The following is a 20,603-nucleotide window of genomic DNA, read 5'->3' on the forward strand; positions in this document are numbered from 1 at the left end:
AATAAAGATCACAAAGCATTAAAAATCACCTAGATTCATGAACTGTTACCATTTGGCCACGTCTGCTTTATCTCTGTCAATATACACACATACTTTTCTGTGGTGCAATCACTTCAAAGTCAGACGTAGATAACCGTGACATTTCACACTTAAATACTTCAGCATGTACTTCCTAAGAGCAAGAACATTGTAAGGCAAAGAAATAGTTTTGTGGACTCACCAAAATTTGTAATTCTTTTCCTAAGGCTGACCAAGAGAATGGAAGAGGCTTTGTCAAACAGTGATTAGCCTGAAGCACTAAAGCTTATTTTCTTCCTCTTTGTCCCCTATTGTGACTCCTTACTCTTAAACAGTCTCTCGCCTTGGCACCACTGATGCGTGGGGCCAGGCGACCCCTGCTGCGGGGGAGTCCTATGCATTGTAGGATGTTTGGCAGTAGCTGGCCTCCCCTTTCTAGATGCCAGTACCGCTCCACACCCAGCTGTAACAACTGAGCGTGTCTCTAGCATGTCTCTAGACACTGTCCCCTGGGGGCATGTGCCCCAGCTGAAGAAACACTGCTCCAGACCAGGATCCCTTCAATCCGGATGAGCAGCAGCAGAAATAAGGACAGCACACACGCATGTCCTGAATGCTCACCACGGGACAGTGCATTCTAAGCGTTCTACATGTATCAAAGCACTCAGTCCCTAGCATAACCCTCTGAACTGGGTCGTGCAGCACCTCCACCTACAGACACACACCGTGAGCTAAGTAGTGTGCACGGGTCAACAGAGTGGCAGAGAAGGGACTCAAACGCACCCACGCTGCACCCACAGGCGCCCATGCAGGTGCCTGCACCCAGTGTGCCCTCACATACTTACTCCCGGGCGCATCACTTCTCTTTCCTACTCATGCTGATCCTCTAAGTCTTTTGTGAAACTGAACCCTACATCAGGCTTCAGGCCTTTCTGTGTAGCACCTAACGCAATGCTGGCGCTCCTGTTCCCAGAATAACACTGCGAGTCCTCTGGGAATCGCGCAAAGCCTGAGCTAGATTCTGTCCATGCTCGTTCTGAGTAGAAAGAAAGGACTCTTACAGGTGGCTTGCTTTGACCCTAAAGAAGCTTCCCAGTTAGTAAGTGTGGGAACGCTTACAACGGTGCCTGGCTCACCATAAGCTCAGTGGAGCGGCCGAGTCAGCACTTCTCCCCCTGCAGCTGCTCGAAGGGCAGGAGCTTCGCAGTCTCTTCACACAGCCCCCGGGCGCGGCACATACTAGCTTCTCAGTTAGTATCTTCTGAGCAAATGAATCAACAAACCCAAGAATCGCTCCCTTCAAACCTGATGTCCAACACTTGGCCAACACCACTTAGTTGTGTACTCTTAATTACAAATAAGAGAGGCTTCTGATGGTCCACACACCTCACTTCACAAGGAAGAAAGTTCATTTCATGTATGCAACTTACAAAGGACATAGGAAAACAGGCACCCCGTATAATGCTGATACTTATCCAAGCTGATACAAACTGCTAACTGCCCTCCAGAAAGAAATGATATACCTTAAAATATGTATAAATTTGAACCAACAATTATTCTAGAATTATCAGCTATATATACAAAAGAGGTGCGAGAATGTTCTTACAGTCTTTTTTGTGACACTGAGAAAGAGTGCTTTAATTTTGCTTTCATTCAGGATGTTTTTAAGCGGATGTTTATATGTAGGCGCTGCCCTGGCTGGTTTGGCTCAGTGGACTGAGCATCGGCCTGCGAGCTAAGTGTCGCTGGTTTGATCTTCCAGTCAGGGCACATCAGAGAAGGAAAACTCTGACTCCAAAAAACCTCCGCTGCCTTGCGGCATACCTCTTCAGGGGAAAGGCTAAGGGAGTAAACCCCGACAGAAAATCCGGAGCCGGAGTCCCTAAGGCGGTTTGACGTTGTAGTCAACACCGGCAACTCCTGCGGCACACCTGAAGCCAAGCTGTATTGACTCCATCTTTCCCTTGGGCCCTTCAGCTGCGAAGAGAGGGGGGGTCTGCTGCATGGGCAACAGCAGACCCTCCATATCACCCTGCCCAGGCTCTGTAGCTTCAGCTTCACTGGAGAGGACACTCCAGCGTCATCGCAAGATGTCGATTCAACATGGGAGGAGACAGATACCGTGTCACTCCCGAGTCGGACTGCACAGCCATTCTCGGCGGTGCAGATAGACTCTTAAGAAGCTACACCATCGTCTCTCGAGACGGACGGCTGCCGATACGATACGATACGATATATGTAGGCGACATAGCGACGTCTCTGACAGAAACAGCATATGTAGCTTCAACCGCTTGTACACGACTCCAAAGACCCGGGCCTGCCACAGAACGTGAGTATGTTGCTGCATAAAGGGGAACAGCCTTGTAAGACTGGTGGGAGGAAAACGTTTCCTGGTTGGCCGGTGTCGCTGGTCAACTGTCCAGCCTCCACATCTCAGCTGTTTTGAAGTCGCAGGATGAACTCTAGCTGACCTCAAGTGACTCCCAGGGGCTTCTGGGAAAACTAACTCCTGCTGTGGTTCCAAAGCACTGAGTTCAGGACTGACGTGATGGATGAACACGCTGTGCCCAGCAGTGTAACACAGGACTGACACGGGCACCTGCAGGCCAGGGGCCTCCAGCACACAGCTACTTACGACTAGACCTAGAGGGACCCAGAAGGTGAGCTGTGTTTTCAGACATCTTCTACAACTTGGAGAAGTTTTATTTCTCTTGGAAATGTGGCCCATCACCATCACTTCACCATTCTCTTATCTGAACTACCCCTGACCTGTTTTTTTTTTTTTTTAATATAGTGATTTTTAGAGAAAAGAAGGGAGAGAAAGAGAGAGAGAAACATGGATTTGTTGTTCTACTTATTTAAGCACTCACTAGTTGACTCCCGTTTGTGCCCTGACCAGGACCAAACCTGCAACCTTTGGTGAAGCTCTAACCAGCTGAGCTACCTGGCGAGGGCTGCCCGATTCTTTAGATAAGTAAACTAATGCATTTATTCAAATTGTATCTGTGTCTGGCCGTTCTGTGGATCCGTACCTGTTACTCCCCTTTGTCACTGACACAGCCACGCAGCTCTACTCCACTAACTAAACTGCAGCAACAGGCAATGCTTTACCAAGAGTGGTTCTGAAACCTGCAGGCGTGATGGAGCTCCCTGGAGGTATGAATGCAGGTGCGGCCTTTTAGTCCCTCCCAGTCAGTGGCCTCATCTGCCTCCACCCTGGAGAGCTGTCCTGAGCAACAGAAGATCAAGTGCCTGCCCCTAGCACAGCCCTGGGCGCACGAAGGACTGCAGGGGTGCCCCGGCCTTCCCCCAACCCTGTACCTCGGGTAAGATGAACTGCTCCACAGGCTTGTACCACAGCTTGTTCACCTGCACGCCGCAGCTCGGAGGACTAAAGCGAGCAGTGAAGAGGGCCTCCTACAAATCAGGGGGTGGGGGGGGGACAAGAAGAAATATTTCATGTTGGACACTGCATATGCAACAAGTCTTCAAATACCTTAGGTCTCAGTGGCCCTGACCTTGGTTACCAATACCACTCTACTGTGGTTCAGGTGTCATTTGGGTTTCCCAGTGTAATCATGGTTTAAATAAAGATAGTGAAGATAACCAAAATCGTCAACAACTTCTAAAACACTAAAAGCATTTAAGAAAACTCATCTTGAAAGGAAGAGCATTAGGGGAAGTGTGAGGTATTGTTAACTTAAGCCAACTTACTAGGTTTAATCCCAAAGGGTTAAGAATGAACTGAAATATCACATACTTCTATATGTAACAAAGATACTCAGGAATCCCCTTCAGAAAGAACCTTTAAAGGAAAACAAAAACCAAAGGGAATATAAAAGATCACTGATTCTCTAGTCTATTGTTTTCTTGGGCCCTTCCCAGTTTGTTGTAGGCAAGATGACTTCCCTCTCCTCACGCTTATTCTTATACACCACTTCACCATCGGGGAATATCTGCCACAGCTGCCATGTCCATGTGAAGTTCAGAATCAAGGAGGGTTCAAGTCAATTATGTGCATTTCTTTCATTAACATCAGTTCTTGGCAACATGCTAGTGATACTTTCTGCATTGTGACTACCTGTGAAACCATCAGCATTCACCTTAGACTAGGGCTTCTTTGAGGACAAAGATTAATTTCTCCTTGGCTAAATATATGCTACTAAAAGTTATTTCAGCATGACCAAAATACTGTAGGTCTTAACCAAACTACTTGACTGATAATCAAACATAATGAATAGTTAAAGAAGAGACTAGATACATTACCACAGTTAAGTGGATGAAAAACATTCAAGATGAACCCTAATTTCTAGATAAGCATATCAGTGAAAATCAGAGTATTGCTATTTCAGTTACATATACGAACTTTAGTATCAATGAAACTTTTAACCCCAGTAATACATAAACTGCTATACATGAATGGCTTAACAAAGTTGTTCTTGCTGTGATCATAATGGCTGGAATCACCACGAGGACTTGTTCCCTCTCATCATTAGGTACACTTACAAACTAGAGAAAGTTTGTAAATGTTTGTAAGATTCTTTAGAGGAAGTAGGAATAGGACAAACAGCGAAAAAGAAATGTAATCATGTAATCTCAAGTTGATCTGTATATTTATTGGTGACTACATTGTATCTTTTAGTAACACTCAACATGAGCAGTAATATAAAAACATTTTTAAAGATGCCTTAAAAATCCTGAACAGAGTTCTGCTTCCAGTGACAGTGGACCAATTCTCCTATAGATAACAACTATGAACTCTGAACAAAAGATTTAAAACACTGATCTGAAGGCCCTGGGATGTGAAACAAAGCAGGAGAAATCAGAGGACAATCAATCCCAAGATGGACAGAAAGGCAGTGGGTATGCTTCCCCCACTTTTCACCCTTGCTGTCTAAAGATATCTTGAGAGGCAACTAAAAAGTTGAATTAAAAATCTGAAGTCTTTCTGGCTGCACTATCAGAGAATGAAGTTGGGGCAAACAGCCCCAGCTGTGTGGCTCAGTGGACTGAGCGCTGGCCTGTGAACAGAAAGGTTGCCAGTTGGACTCCCTATCAGGGCATATGCCCGGATTGTGGGCCAGGTCCCAGGTTTGGAGGGGAGGTGGTGTGTGAGGGGCCACTGATTGATGTATCTCTTGCACATCAATATTTATTCCCTCTCTTTCTCCCTCCCTTCCCCTCTCTCTAAAAACATAAAAATAAATAAATAAATTCTTTTAAAAAAGTAGGGGCAAACACATCCGCTAAAAAGTGAGAAGGAAAACCCCAGAAAGAAAAGGGTCATAGAGGGGGAGAGAGAGCCTGAAATTCTCCATATAAATTCTGCCCAAATCTGTGGCTGACTCATGAAATACACATTCAAAACAGCACTCAAGCAACCCATATAAGTCCAAAAAAAATGAACAGATTTCAGCTGCTGTCCACTGGGGAGACAGTGTAGAGTCTGTGTCCAGCTAATTTAACTGCCTGCTAAAACAATACCAAAAAAAAAAAAAATCAATACTTTTTAAGGACTATAGTAGGATACAGAGATCCTACAATGAATTATTCACAGTACCTAGGATACAATCCAAAGTCACTCAATATAAAAGGGAAAAATGTTATCCATATTCAAAGAGCAAAGATGATAATCAAAAAAGAGAAACCCCAAGATGACTAAAATATCAGAACAAGCAGTCAGAATTTTAAAGCCATTATTAAAACTAAGGTCAAAGCTGCAGGAAAAAACATGCTCAAAATGAGTGTACACAGGAAATTTCAGAGAAATAAAAACTACAAAAAAGTATTAAATGGAAATTATAGAACTAAAAAATACAGTATCTAAAATTAAAAAGTCAACCCTGACTGGGGTGGCTGAGTGGATTGGGTGTTGTCCTGCAAATCAAAAGGTGTCTCAGGCTTGGTTCCCAGTCAGGGCACAGGCTGGGGTTGTGGGCCGGGTCCCCGCTTGGGGGCGCGCGAAGGGAACCGATCAATGTTTCTCTCCTTCTCTGCCTCCCACCCTTCCCCCTCTCTAAAATAAATAAATAAAATCTTTTAAAAAATTAACTGGTTAGGCTAAACAGATTTGAGGTGATAGAAAAGTAGTGAATCTGAATATATACTGACAGAAATTACAAAGTCTGAGAATAGAAGAAAAACACTGATAAAAACACACACGGTGTCGTGCCCTGTGGGACATTACCAGAAGGTCAACATACATGTAACTGGAATCCCAGGATGAACAAAGAAAATGGGGCTGGGAAAGTTTTTGAAGAAATAATAGCTACCACACAACCAAACTGCTTACAACCAAATATAAAGAGAAGCTCTTAAAAGCAGCCAGGAAAAACACAACAAAACACCGCACTACATATAACATACACAAAAACAACATGAAGGGTGGCTGCTTCTAACCAGAAAACCCCAGAGTGACATCTTAAACCTATGAAAAGAAAAAAACTCAACCCAGAATTTCTATATCCAGAAGGTATCTCACAAGAATAAAGGGGGCGGGGGCGGATAAGGGCAAAATTAAAACATTTTCAGAAAAATGAAAACTAAGTGAATTAATCACAGCAAACATGCACTGTAAAAAATGCTAAAGGGCCCTTTTGGCAGGTGTGGCTAAGTGGATAGAGCACCAGCTCACAGATGGGAAGGTCGCTGGTTCGATTCCCGGTTGGGATACAGGCCTGGGTTGCAGGCCCAGTCCCCAGTTGGGGCCGTGTGAGGGGCAGCCCATCACTGCTCTAGCACATCGATGTTTCTCTCCCTTTCTCCTTCCTTTCCCCTCTTTAAAAATAAATAAATAAAATCTTTAAAAAAAGAAAGAAAGAAAGAAATGCTAAAGGGAGGAGATACAGTCAAGATGGTGGAGTAGGCATACAAGACTTGCCTCTTCACACAACCACATCAAAATTACAACTAAAGTATAGAACAACCATCAGCCAGAACTCTCAGAAATAGAGTTGAATGGAAGTCTGACATCTATGGAATTAAAGAAACCACATCCATCCACACTGGCATGAGGGGTGCAGATGCGGAACAGGCCGGTCTCCCACCCACATATGGTGGATAAAAATTAGGGAGGGGTATCTCAGTAGCGAGGAGTCCCAGCCTCACACCAGAGCCGCCAGGCCTGGGTTCCAGGAAGGTAAGTATCCACAACTTATGGCTGCAAAAACCAGCAGGAATTGGGGATTGAGTCAGTGGCAAAAACTGCTGGAACCCTAAGCAATTCCTCTTAAAGATCCCACACACGGACTTACAGACTCACTCCCTCTGAGCTCCAGCACCAGGGTAGCAGCTTGAAAGGCACCAGTGGTATATGGGGAGGAACTGAAGGGTCTGGCATCAAGGCCAGCAGAGGCCATTGTCCCTTTTGTAGACCCTCCCTCAACAGAGCTGGCAGGCTGGTGCCATACCTGAGACTCCATCAACCTGGCTAAAACTGTTTGACCCACCCCGGAGATCCCCTGAGACTCCACCCCACCCAACTAATGGGCCCACCCAAGCTGCTTTTCCATGTGAATGGCTGGTCAGTGGCTTATGCTTCACAACTTCCTAAATCCTCCTAAACAAGCAACAGCTGGCCTCAGTGAGCCCCAGGCCTGGCACTAGCAGCAGCCAGCCTAGATTCACAGCTTGGCTTTGTCTGGGAACACCAAGACAACATAATTAAAACGCCAAAGGTTAAAGATAAAGAGAGACTCTTAAAAGCAGCAAGAGAAAAGCAGTGAGTCATCTACAAAGGAGATCCCATAAGATTATCAGCTGATTTCTCAAAAAGGAACTCTGCAGGCAAGAAGGGACTGGCAACAAGTATTCAAAGTGATGAAAAGCAAGGACCTACAACCAAGATTACTCTATCCAGCAAAGCTATCACTTAGAATGGAAGGGCAAATAAAGTGCTTCCCAGACAAGGAAAAGCTAAAGAAGTTCATCATCACCAAGTCATTATTAAAGGGACTTATTTAAGAAAAAGAAGATCAAAATTCTGAACATTAAAAAATGACAACAAACTCAGAAACATCAACAACTGAATCTAAAAAATAAAAACAAAAACAAACTAAGCAAACAACCAGAAAAGGAACAGAATCATAGGTATGGGGATCATTTGGAGGGTTACCAGCTGGGAAGGGGAAGGAGGAGAAAGGGGGAAATAAAGCAGGGATTAAGAAGCATAATTGGTAAGACAGGGAGAAGTTAAGAATAGTATACAAAAGGGTGAAGCCAAAGAACTTACATGCACGACCCATGGACATGAACTAGGTGGGGTGGAATTGCGGGAGAGAAGTGGTGTACCGTGTAGAGAGGGGGGCAAAGGAAAAAAACATTGGGACTACTGTAACGTCATGATCAATAAAATATACTTTTAAAAAAAAGGTAGGACTACGACCATGCCCAGCTTGAAGCAGCCAGAGGAGCACAAGACCTTCGCCCATTGTCTTTTATAAGATTATAAGGGGGGGAGATTGTTATAAAGAATTAATTAATTAATTTTTTTTAAAAAGACTAATATAGGAAAGGGTGAAGCCAGAGAACTTGTTGTATGCATGACCCACGGGCATGGACTGGGCGGAGGGGATTGCTGGGGGATGAGGGGTGCTCGGCGGAGGGGAGCAAAGGGGAAAAAATTAGAACTATTGTAACAATATAATCAATAAAACATACTTTAAAAAAAATGCTAAAGGCTCTTCTTTGGGATTGAAGGAGCTGATAGGAGATGGAAACATGGATGGATATTCAGGAAGGGATGAAATGGTAAAAATGTGGGCAAATATTAATGACCATTTTTTGTCTAAATTACTTTAATACACATTTAGCTGTTTAAAGCAAAAATTATAACACTGTATTATGAGACTTACAGTGTATACAGTTGTAACACACAGAACAACTGCAGCAAAAAAGGTGGGAGACGGTAAGTAGAATTATGTAGTTGCAAGGTTCTTATGGTTTACATGAAGGGCTACAACATTAACTTTCAGAAGACTGAAAAGTTCAGGATTTATATTCTAATCTTTATATCAACCATACCCACAAACAATAATAGTGCAAAGGAAACAGAGCTATTAAGATGGACCTCTAAAAGACATTCAATTAATCCAAAGGAAGACTGGAAAAGAGGAACAGAAAAACAAAAAAAATGTGGAACATACAGAAACCAGCAAAACAGAGAACCGAAATCCAACCACTTTGATAACTTCATTAAATATGAATGAACACCCCATGTGAAAAGCAGAGATTCTCAGACTGGATAAAAAGAAAGACCAACTACATGCTGTTTGCAGAAACACATTTTACAACAATCCATAAGAAGAATACATGACCAAGAGGAACAGGAAGTCAGTTTAACACAGTGGTTCTCAACCTTCCTAATGCCGCGACCCTTTAATACAGTTCCTCATGTTGTGGTGACCCCCAACCATAAAATTATTTTCATTGCTACTTCATAACTGTAATTTTGTTACTGTTATGAATCATAATATAAATATCTGCTATGCAGGATGTATTTTCATTGTTACAGATTGAACATAATTAAAGCATAGTGATTAATCACAAAAACAATATGTAATTATATATGTGTTTTCTGATGGTCTTAGGCGACCCTGTGAAAGGCCCAAAGGGGTCACGACCCACAGGTTGAGAACCGCTGTTTTAACACTTCGAAGTCAACAAATGTAATTCATCACAATAACAGAATAATGGAGGAAAACCTGGAAACATTCCAGAGAACAGATGGATGGGTCAACGTCGTATATTGCTGAAATACAACTGAGCAATTAATAGGAAAAGGAAAAATTCGCTGATAACTACAACAACATGGATGAGTCTCAGAAACATTACACAGCGTGAAAGAAGCTTTACACGAATGTACTCACTATATAATTCTCTTTGTAAATGAAGTCCCACAACAGGCAAAGACTAGTCTGTGGTTTAAAAGGAGAGAGAGACTAGGAGCTGCCCCTAGCGAATGGGGTAGGGTGATAGAAGTCTGTGTTATACAAATTCATGTAGTTCAAAAATTTGACTAAATGCATATTTCACTGTATGTAAAATTTTAAAAACCACAAATATTAAAGTCTAATTTATGATACACAGGCTGAAGTGTTCAGGGTTGAAATGTACTGATGCCTGCAAGTTATTCTGAAATACATTTTAAAAAATGATAAGACTGATGAATGACTGTATATGTACAAAGCAAATAACAAAAAGTCCACTCGTGTAGGATTTAGTTGGTGGGCATAGCGGTGTTCACTGTATAATTCTTTCTTGATTTCTATAGTTGAAAACCCAGATACACTCTGTGAACAAATCAGATTTCCCCAAATCTCAGGAACAGAGTAACCCCAGTGGTTTTAAACTTTCATTCCTCTACATCTTTATTACGTAGAAGAAAGGAAGCAGCTGTCGGCCTTGCATTATAATGAGGACTTTTAGGGTTGCAGGAGAGAGACAATAATAAAAGTATGGGAAAGTACCATGCTTTCTATATCCATTATCAACTTCTGAAATCCCTTAGGCATTAAGGAATTTTAGATTGGGACTTTCTTTTTCTTTTTAAATCCTTACCCAAGGACATTTTTCCCCCCTCACTGTGAAACGTCAGTGCGAGAGAGAAGCATTAATTGGTTACCTCCCCTATACACCTGGACTGAAGGTTGTACACACATCCTAGATATGTGCCCTGACCAAGAGTTGAACCTGTAACCTTTCAGTTACAGGAAGACACTCCAACCAATTGAGCCACACCAGCCAGGACACAGAGAATTTCTAATGTGGTCCAACTCCTCCTTTTCTAGGTAGAACACGTTTATTCATTGTTATTCTCTCCCCAAAAGTAGGTTTACAGCTGTTTATATAGAAAATACAATAATTAATAAATAATACAAGAATAAACTCTGTGTTTCATGTACTCACAACTGTAAACCCACTTTTGTCCCCCCCCCACCCCCCCGTATATTAGAGTATAATGTACCCAATCAGTAGGGAAGAAAGGTGAAGTCTCCCAACCTACAGTATGCCGTGACGACAAAACTGGTGTTTCTGAAAAAGAAAAATTGGGAAAACCTTGTACGAAGCAGTGCATACCTCCTGTTCTGCTTGATAAAGCTTGACAGTGATGTTCCTTTGGAAATGCACGTCACCGGCATCATAAAACACCCCGAGACTGGTAATAACGATTGGGTAGAGAACTCGAAAGCTCACGCTGACGACTCGGTCCTCAGAGAGCCCTGATGGAGTGTCCTCAGAAAAACTGAACGCCTCAATCTCCTGATTCAAAACTAATAAGCAATAAGAAAGAAAAAAGTTTTATGTAACCAAATAATATGAAGTAATGAAGTCAACTTGATAGCAAAATCTAGATTATTATTTGTTATATATATAGTTATTTCACAAATGGCAATAAGTTTTTAAAATGCTTCAGAGATATGGCTACTTTTAGGAAAAAGCTAAACTTACTCTGAAACTTAAGAACAAAGTTTTTAGCCACATCTAAATAAAATATTTAATTTATTTAATTATCAGAGCTATTTAAATAGATTTTTGCATACACACGTATAAACACCACAGGGAAATATTAAATTCAAAGGCATCTACTAGGAAAGTGTGAATAGAATATTAAAAGCAATACCGATTACAGTCATACGGAATGAATAAATTTAGTCTTGCTCTGCAATTTAAAATATTTGTGATGTCAGGCAATTATCGCAGACAAAAAAGCAGCTGAAATAAGTTCAATAACACTGAAAACCTCTTGCCATACAATACTGATGAAACAGAAGCACATCGAACACAGTGCACATTATTTACAAATATATTATCGTCAGTCAACAGATTCAGTATTAATAAGGATTGCATTTTTACATTTTCAGGTAAAAAAAAAAATTGTTTTCTTCCCACACCTCAGTGGATCATTTTGATCTCTACCTTAGAGTTCCTAGAATGCTATTTTACACTTAGTAGATGCTCAGTAAAATGTGACTGAGTGGAACTGATGGCTCCTACCCTGTTACATACATGAGCAGGAGGGAAAAAAGATAAGATACAGAATTTATCCAGGGTTGGGCAAGCAATGGCCAGAGAGTCTAGACTTCAAATATAATGAATGACAGACAACAAAAGATTTTCTCTTTAATACAGTCAGTAAATAAAAGATACCCCAAATAGAAAAAAGCACATATATTACAGGCAATAGGATAAGCACATTATAACATAAATACATATTTTCTATCTAAAACAATGTACCTTAAAATTCAAGCTACCTGGACACAGGAAACCCTGCTGCTTTGACAATACTATTAATCAAAACTTATATACATCCAGAGTATCATGATTAATGTTCATATTGACCTTGAGGTATTGAAATAAGGCTAAATGCCATCTGAACCATCAAAATAATGTTAAGTATTACGCATATGAAATTTTTCCATTAATGGAAATCTCCACTCCTTTACTATTAAAAAATAATAGCACTTTAATAAAAGTGGTTAAGGTGAAGTTTTCTAAAATTTGGTTTGATTTATCTCAAACATAATTTCTTCTAGACTACTATTACATCATCAGTAATACAACATTTTATTAGGCTCAAGATCCTTTTGGGACTCCAGTAAAACTTAAAGGATGCTTTTTCCAGAAAAACGCAATTATACACAAAGTTTTCCTTACAAAGTTATCTAAATTCAGACACCTTATATAAGAAATCCTTGCTGTACAATACAAACCTGAAAATATGGTCCAATTTATTTAACAAGCTGAATTAAGCCCAACTTTATAAAAAGGTAGGTTCTTCATAATAACAATTTTTAAGCACCTAATGTCTTGGAACTGTTCTAAGTACAGGGTGGGCCAAAAGTGGGTTTACAGTTGTTTGTATGGAAAATAATGTAATAATATTTTTTAAAGTGATTTTAGAAAGAGAAAGCAAGGAGAGGGAGGGAGGGAAAGAGGAGAAACACTGATTTGCTGTTCCACTTGTTCATGCACTCACTGGTTGATTCTTCTATGCGCCCTGACCAGGACTGAACCTGCAACCTTGGTGTATCAGAACAACGCTCTAACTGAGCTACCCAGTCAAAGCAACAATAATAAATAGGTAATACAAGAACAAACTGTGGTTCATGTAAACTATAAACCTACTTTTGCTGCACCCTGTATTTTATATGCATCAAACTTATTTCATCCTTGCGTCAATCCCTGAGGTAAGCACTTTTATCCTCAGTTTATAGATGATAAAAACTGAGGCTCAGAGGGGTAAATAACCGAGCAGAGGTCCTAGAGCTGGAAAATGGCAGAGTCCAGATCTAAAGCCACGAAGCTGACGCCAGATCCCACGCCACAAAGCTAGCGCTGCCTGGAAAAGTGAGCTGCTTGCAATTAATACATAGGTCTCACGAATCTTAAAATGCCAGAAGTCATAATCAGCACATTTAAGATTTGGAAAAGTGTAATCTCACTTAGAACCACACCTGAACATAACAGGAAACAATAATAAACCAAGAGCGGTGGTTATAGTTCCTGACTCCCTAAAATCCGTTCCCTGGTGACACATAGAACCCCATGAGGACCACCTTTCTTCAGCCCCATCAGAACTCGCACAAGTTTTTAATTGTGAGAAATAAGAGTACAAGCTGTGTTTTTAATTTTTTACTCTTTGTTTCTTTTGTAGAGGCTTAGGCAATAATTCCAACAGAAAGTGGGTTCACAACGTCTGTATTGAGGCTACTCTAAATCAATAGGCTAGTGGAATCAGCAGTTTTTCAAAAATTCAAAATTCAGTAATTGAGGATTTATCTCCGCAGGAGCAATTTCCAAACGTGCTCAAGTCACTGAAAGATGAACCCTCCCGGACCCTGAAATTACATATATCTAAAAAGAATCTTCACGGATATCCAGAGTGATCAGTCAAGCTGTTAAAAAGGATGAAAGGTAAATTTGATGAAAGCTCCATTTCCATCTGCTAAAAACAGACACCACACTATTCAGTTCAGCAACTCCTCCTCAACATCAAACCTGCACAAGGTGGCCACAAGGCCGAGGAGAGGACTCACCTGGGTTTGTGATGTTGAGCAGTCTGCAGGAGTACGGGTCTTCCCGGTCCTCCAGAGGCACGTCACAGCCACGAGCACCTATTATGAACTTCACCAGCACACTGAGAGGGGGTGGCATTAACATCGGTTACTGATCTCCACTTGGCACACGCACATTCCCTCACACCCATTCCAGAGCTTTGACTTTGAGACACAGTATTTATCAGAATTAATTCTAACTTGGCTCTTCTAGTCTAGCAAAAAGAGGAACAAGCAGATTCAACGCTGCTAACTACCAGGTGACTCCTGTGTGAGGCCTCCGCCGCAGTCCTGCGTACAGTAAAGCAAGTGTGAACACGTGCGGCCTGGCGACCAGCAGCAGCTCACACCGCTATCCCGCAAACTACAGTCAAGTCAACTCAGGCCCACAGCTAAGAACTGATCTCTGTCTGCAGTCTTCTCTGCTTGCTTTCTTCTACTTTAGAAGGTGTCCCTTTTGCTCAAGACTAGTCTTTCTCCCTGAGAGTCTGTCCTCTCCTCTCCTGGACCTGGCCTCACTGGTTCCCAGGAACCCGTGGCCCTTCCCCACACATTATAAAAATGGTGAAGTCCTGACATCAATTTCTATTTACCTACTGTCCTCTCTTGTCCACCCCCATTCCTTCACAGTGAAACACCGTTCCTTCACAGTGAAATTCTACAAAGGAATTTACTAACATTTTGCAGCCTCTAGTTTCTCATTTCCTACTCATTTCATAAAACAAATTTTAGTTTCAATATCCACTACTTCCTCTGAGATGTCTACCACAATGTCACCACTGATCTGCTACTAAACCAGCAGACTCTGGCTCAATAGCACTTAGTGTCCTATGATGCTTTCTTCCCTTCTTCACGGGGCCCTGCTCAGTTGGCAGCACTGGCTCTTGTTCCCCAGCTGGTCTATTAAGAGCGGACAGGATCCCAGGGCTTTGCCCTTGAATCTCTTTTCAGTAGTTCTGCTTGGACAATATTTATTCCCCAGGCTTCAACTAGCCTGGGAATGATTCCTAAATTAGCACCTCTCCTTTGGGCCCATCTCCCAAGTAAAAGATCCACCAATTCATTGGACATCTTCACCTAGTTGGCCCAGAGAACTGTTCCTCCTGGCTTGTGAGAGTAAACTGCTGAATTCTCAGGAATTCTGCGAGTTGGTTATTAAGCACAACCTTTATTAAAAATTAAATTACATAAACTTACAATTAAATATATTTTTATTAAAAACAAAGGAAACGAATACTCAAATTAATCATGTCTTAATTATTTCACTGTTATCTCTGCTCTTGAGGTTATTTATATCCATTAGGTCTGTATGGTGGAAATATTATAATGGCATGCTACTGAGTAACTTCCCCAACTCTGTTCAGAAGTGTCACATTAGAGGCTTGACATTGGCCATGGTGGGAACACTTACACCAGGGAAACTGGCAAACACTACCAAGAAGGGTTTAATTTATTGTTCTGTTGATTGTCTAGACTTAAAGTGATAGAGAAAACATCAATAATGCAGATTAAATTTAAAATGTCATGTGACTATAGCCATTGCATTGTGAATAGAATTGAGGAAATACTCCGCTGATTCAGCAGAGAAGTCACTCACTTCACTGACTACAAGCCAAGTTGTCACTTAAGTCTATTCTGTAACTGAATGGAAACATGTATGTCAGAACTACACTCTTGTCAACTGCAACCATAAGTTGGTTACAGACACAGAAGTCTAGCCAGCAATGAAAGCATTCTATGAGAATCAGCTGGCTATGTGGACTTTACGGTAAAGAGCACTGTACACGTATTCTGTCAATTACGTGCTGCACATCCTTCATATCAACAAAGCTTACAATAAGCAACACATACATATAAACACACTTCTCTTCAGAGGGCCTGTGGGTAAATGTCTACCAGCACACCACTGTCTGCAGGCGCCTCCAACTCAACGTAGCCACAACTGAGATTCTTCCCACGAACCTGCTCCCCTCAACTAGCACTTTTTGTCTTGATTGGTGACTCTCCAAGTCAGAAAGCTAGCCCACCATCCCAGAGTCCTCCTCCTCTTTCCACATCCAGTTATCTTATTTTCTTGTGTGGTCGCCACTCAGTTCAGCCACTTAGCAGTTCACAATCTGATCACAGCCTGTCTCTCTTTCTCTTCCTTTCTGTCTCTCTGCCCCTCCCTCTTTCCCTAGTGCTCTCTCTCAAACTCACTCACAAGCACCTCCACCCCTCCCCTATAATCCCTGTGCTCCAATTACATAGAACTGTTCTGAGTTTCCCAAACTCTCTAGCTATTTTATACCTATTTATATCACAACACATGTAACATTTAATACACTTTTACATCTATTTCCTTCTAAACTTCAAGCCCCACAAAGGCTCAGGCTATATTGTATCTATCTTTGTGTTCTACCACACTTTGCATACTACCTTATACAGAAGACACTATTAAATATTACACTTGTGAAATTGACAACTTATGGTTTTATTACAAAGGGTTTCAATTAACTAAGGTCCTTGAAATATATGCGAAGTCTAGCTCTTTCAATGAAATCTGAGATCTGAAAGTAAACCATAAGCAAAGAAATTCAACCATTTTTACTAAGGACCAATTAAAGCAGAACACCTTTCATAAACAAATAGCATTTAGAAATGAATAAATTTGCTAATTAAATTATTGCAAATATTTACCAAATTTGTTTTTTTAAGCCATCTTAAATACTCTTACTAGAGCGAAAAAATTATTCTGCCTTGGGGAGTTTGTTTTAGGCTAGTATCTATTTTTATACAGATATCTCATCATTTTAATAAAACAAACCACCAAACTTATGAAATTTAAAACAAGAATGCTCTAATGGCAAATAAATTACTAGTGAGCATCGGAATGTTAACTGTATTCATTACATTTAGTTCTGAGTCATTCCCTCAGTAGTTGCTGAGTGCCTTACTCTGTGCCAAGTTAGATTCTAAGTACTGGGAATGTATCAATGAAAAAAGCTGAAGCCCTTGTGCCCATGAAAGTTACATTCCAGCAGGGGAAGGCATTTATAAATATTCAACTATTTATACATGTGCTAGTTGGTGATAAGTATTAAATAATATAAAGAAGAATAAAACCAAGGAAGAGAAGCAAGAGATGGAACAGGGGTGGGTGCTATTTAATATGGGGCTGTCTGCATAAAATTCAGATAAGGGGGCCTCTGCAATAAACAAGGTGAGAGTTAATAAGTCTCGGCCAGGACAGTGGTTCTAACTGCAGTAGTAAATGCTCTGAAGGTAGCACCAACAAGATACACTGACGGACTGGACGTGGCATGTGAGAGAAAGAATCAGGATAACGTCGTATTGTAGATTTTTTAAACTTCCTATTTCCCTGATGGCTCAACACCCTCACAAACAGGCTGTGAGCCTCTCCCACTTAGGGGTCCAGTGTGGTCAGGCTGGTCCCCTTCTTGCCCTCCCCTGAGACAGCGACAGTCAGACATAACAGTAAGATCCCCCGGCGCCCTCTGCTCATAGAACTGACTCTTGAACAATCCTATGTAATTCTTGACCCCTCCGAAACTTAACTACTACAGTGTAATAGCCTACTGTTGACGGGAGGCCTCATCAATAACATAAACAGTTGATTAACACGTGTTCTGTATATTATACATATTATATACAGCATTCTCACAATAAAGGCAACTAGAGAAAAAAAAAACATTAAGAAAATCATAAGGAAAATACATTTACAGTATTCACTGGAAAAATTCACGTATGAGTGGAACTGGGCGGTTCAGATCCCTGTTATTCAAAGCTCAACTGTATTCTCCACCATGAATCCCAATAAAGGCACTTGCCCACCAAATCCTCACTCTCTTTCGGCTCCCCACATGCTGCGGTGAGCCCACTCCCTGGATGCTTCTCTCCTATGGCCCCCTGCATGGCATGCTGTGCTTCCCTCTCTAGAACCTGAGTAAGATAAATCCATTAATTTCACATGCCTCTCCCAATGTAATTTCTGTGGACATGTTGTATTGATTCTTAAAGACCCCCCAAGGAGGACTTACTTCCCCATTTACAACACAGACACCAAGGTTTTTGGTCTGCGCAACTGGCAGGTAAGGCCATCATTTTCTGAGATGGGACAGACTATAGAGGAAGAGCAGGTTTTGGAGGTAGTTCTGGGAGTGGTGGTGATTCTGAGGCCTTTCATTTGCTGGGTAATAGGCTCTATTGTCACTGTGACATCATGAACTAAAGAAACTGGTAAAGGAATGAAAGGTGCTATCAATAAGACAAGGATTCTATAAATGTTCACTGCCGGTGACAAGAAAATTCACAGCTGCAATTCATGTGTACAGCCACTCTGGCTCAAGTGTGACAGTTCAATGCAATCCTGAGAGGGCCCTTCTCTGCTGATTTCCAGAAGTGCAGCCTTCCATGCTTCTCTCCCCTAGCCCTCACCACATAACCTTCAGAGGCTGGTCCCACTGAGAGTCCAAGGCCTGGGGCTCCCAACCAGTCACCAAGCCATCTGACATCAACCTGCGATGTACTCCCAACGCTCCGCCCTGGAAGGGTGGTCAGGAAGAAAAGCGTGGTGGATTAGACACACTGCAGATCACACAACTAACAAGTACTACAGAGCTGAAAAATTAGTGTATTGCTGTGAAGTTAGCGAAAAACATATTTTGATAACAAATGTGTCTAGGCAAAGAACTATCATGGAATAGAATCTTTGTGTGTGTGCATTTTTATCTTTAATTAAATACGTATTTGAATTATACTGGAGCTTAGATCTTCAGAAAAGTCAAGTGAAGATTATTTCTACTGGAAATATGAATAATTTAAGAGATGTCTGAGTTTCATCAATAAGCTTATCAAAATAAACTTAAAACATATCTTAACTCTTGACTTCCACAGGTATGTTATACAAAAGCTCTGTTCATAGTTATTCCTCACCCCATCTAAAGAAACTCACAGAATCCTATTGGTATAAAAAACAAATATTTCACTGAGTTGGAGAATACTGGTGATTTTTAGTTCACTTTTGAAGACCCACTGTGAACAGCCATTGCACTTGGTTGTCCTCACCATTTTAAAAAGTTAAGGACTTCCGGCCAAGATGGAGGCGTCGACAGATATGCTGAGTCTCCCTCCACAACTAAGGAGGAATACAACTACCTCAAAACTAGAGACAACCAGAATCCCAGAAAACCGAGCTGCATGGAATTCCAACAAACAAAGATATAAAGAAGAAATAGTCACCCAGACAGGTAGGAGGGGTGGAGCCGGCACGGAGAGGACACGGTGTGGTGGCAGCAGCAGCGGCAGGCCAGTGGAAAGCACAGTCACAGGTTTTAAAAAGTCAGGAAGGACACCTGGAAGCGTTCTCAGCACCAGACCAGACCACGCAGCTCACAGTCCCAGCACCGGCGAAAAAAGCCTCATTGCTTCTGACTGTGCAAACCAGTGGGGGTTACGGTGAAGGAAGAAAATGCCTCAGTCTCTCAGGAGAGTCCGCTTGTTTAAAGGGCCCCCACGGTCCTAAAACATCCACAGACCCACCTATTCTGGGAATGACGGCCAGGACAACAGCCAGAGGGTGCGCCAGTCCCATATGGAAGTGGGAGAACTGCCTGGAAAAGGGGCGAGTACTGAGCAAGCAGCATTATAAGACCCCTCCCCCACATATAGCACCACATCATGGTGAAACAGGTCGCCCCGTACTGACAAATCCCTAAAGTCCCCGCCCCTTACAACGTAATAGGAGCAACAGCTCTACCTAAGACAGAGAGGCAAACAAACACAGAAGCCTGTCAAGATGAGGAGATAGAGAAGCATGGACAAAAAGAGGGAACGAATCAAGATTCCAGTGGGAGAACTAAGCCACAGAAGATAGCCAACCTAACAGATGAGGAGGTAGCCAACCTAACAGACCCAAAATTCAAAACACTGGTGATAAAGATGCTCACAGACTTGACAGATATGCTTAAATACAGCACATGCATAAAGGAACAAGTGAAGGTTATGCTAAATGAAACAAAGGGAAGTCCACACAAAACCAATGGTGAAGGGAAGGAAACCACGGTTCAAATCAATGATTTGCAACATAAGGAAGAAAAAAACAGTCAACCAGTGCAGAATGAGGAAACAACAATTGAAAAAAATAAGGAGAGGCTTAGTAACCTCTGGAACAACTTTAAACATACTAACATCCGAATCATAGGGGTGCCAGAAGGAGAAGAGAAAGAGCAAGAAATTGAAAGCTTATGTAAAAAAAATAATGAAGGAAAACTTCCCAAATTTGGTGAAGGAAATAGACATAGAAGTTCAGGAAGCACAGGGAGTCCCAAACAAGCTAGATCCAAAGAGGATCATACCAAGACATATCATAATTAAAACGCCAAAGGTTAAAGATAAAGAGAGAATCTTAAAAGCAGCAAGAGAAACGCAGAGAGCTACCTACAAAGGGGTGCCTATAAGACCATCAGCTAATTTCTCAAAAGAAACTTTGCAGGCAAGAAGGGACTGGCAAGCAGTATTCGTTGTGATGAA

General features: G+C 41.7%; 1 protein-coding gene across 1 annotated transcript in view; it reads right to left on the minus strand.

Moving 5' to 3' along the window:
* Nucleotides 1–20,603, minus strand: part of B3GALNT2 (beta-1,3-N-acetylgalactosaminyltransferase 2) — a 60,948-nt gene that overhangs the window by 21,742 nt on the left and 18,603 nt on the right. Inside the window, exons 3-5 of the mRNA XM_090263451.1 lie at nucleotides 14,055–14,155; nucleotides 11,095–11,288; nucleotides 3,340–3,435 (exon numbers count right to left, since the gene is read on the minus strand). Of these exons, the coding sequence (XP_090119577.1) occupies nucleotides 3,340–3,435; nucleotides 11,095–11,288; nucleotides 14,055–14,155 (391 nt within the window). The remainder of the gene's footprint in view (nucleotides 1–3,339; nucleotides 3,436–11,094; nucleotides 11,289–14,054; nucleotides 14,156–20,603) is intronic.

The sequence above is a fragment of the Furipterus horrens genome, unplaced genomic scaffold (genome assembly GCF_987537825.1).
Source record: "Furipterus horrens unplaced genomic scaffold, mFurHor1.1.pri manual_scaffold_15, whole genome shotgun sequence".
Taxonomy (NCBI): Eukaryota; Metazoa; Chordata; class Mammalia; order Chiroptera; family Furipteridae; genus Furipterus; species Furipterus horrens.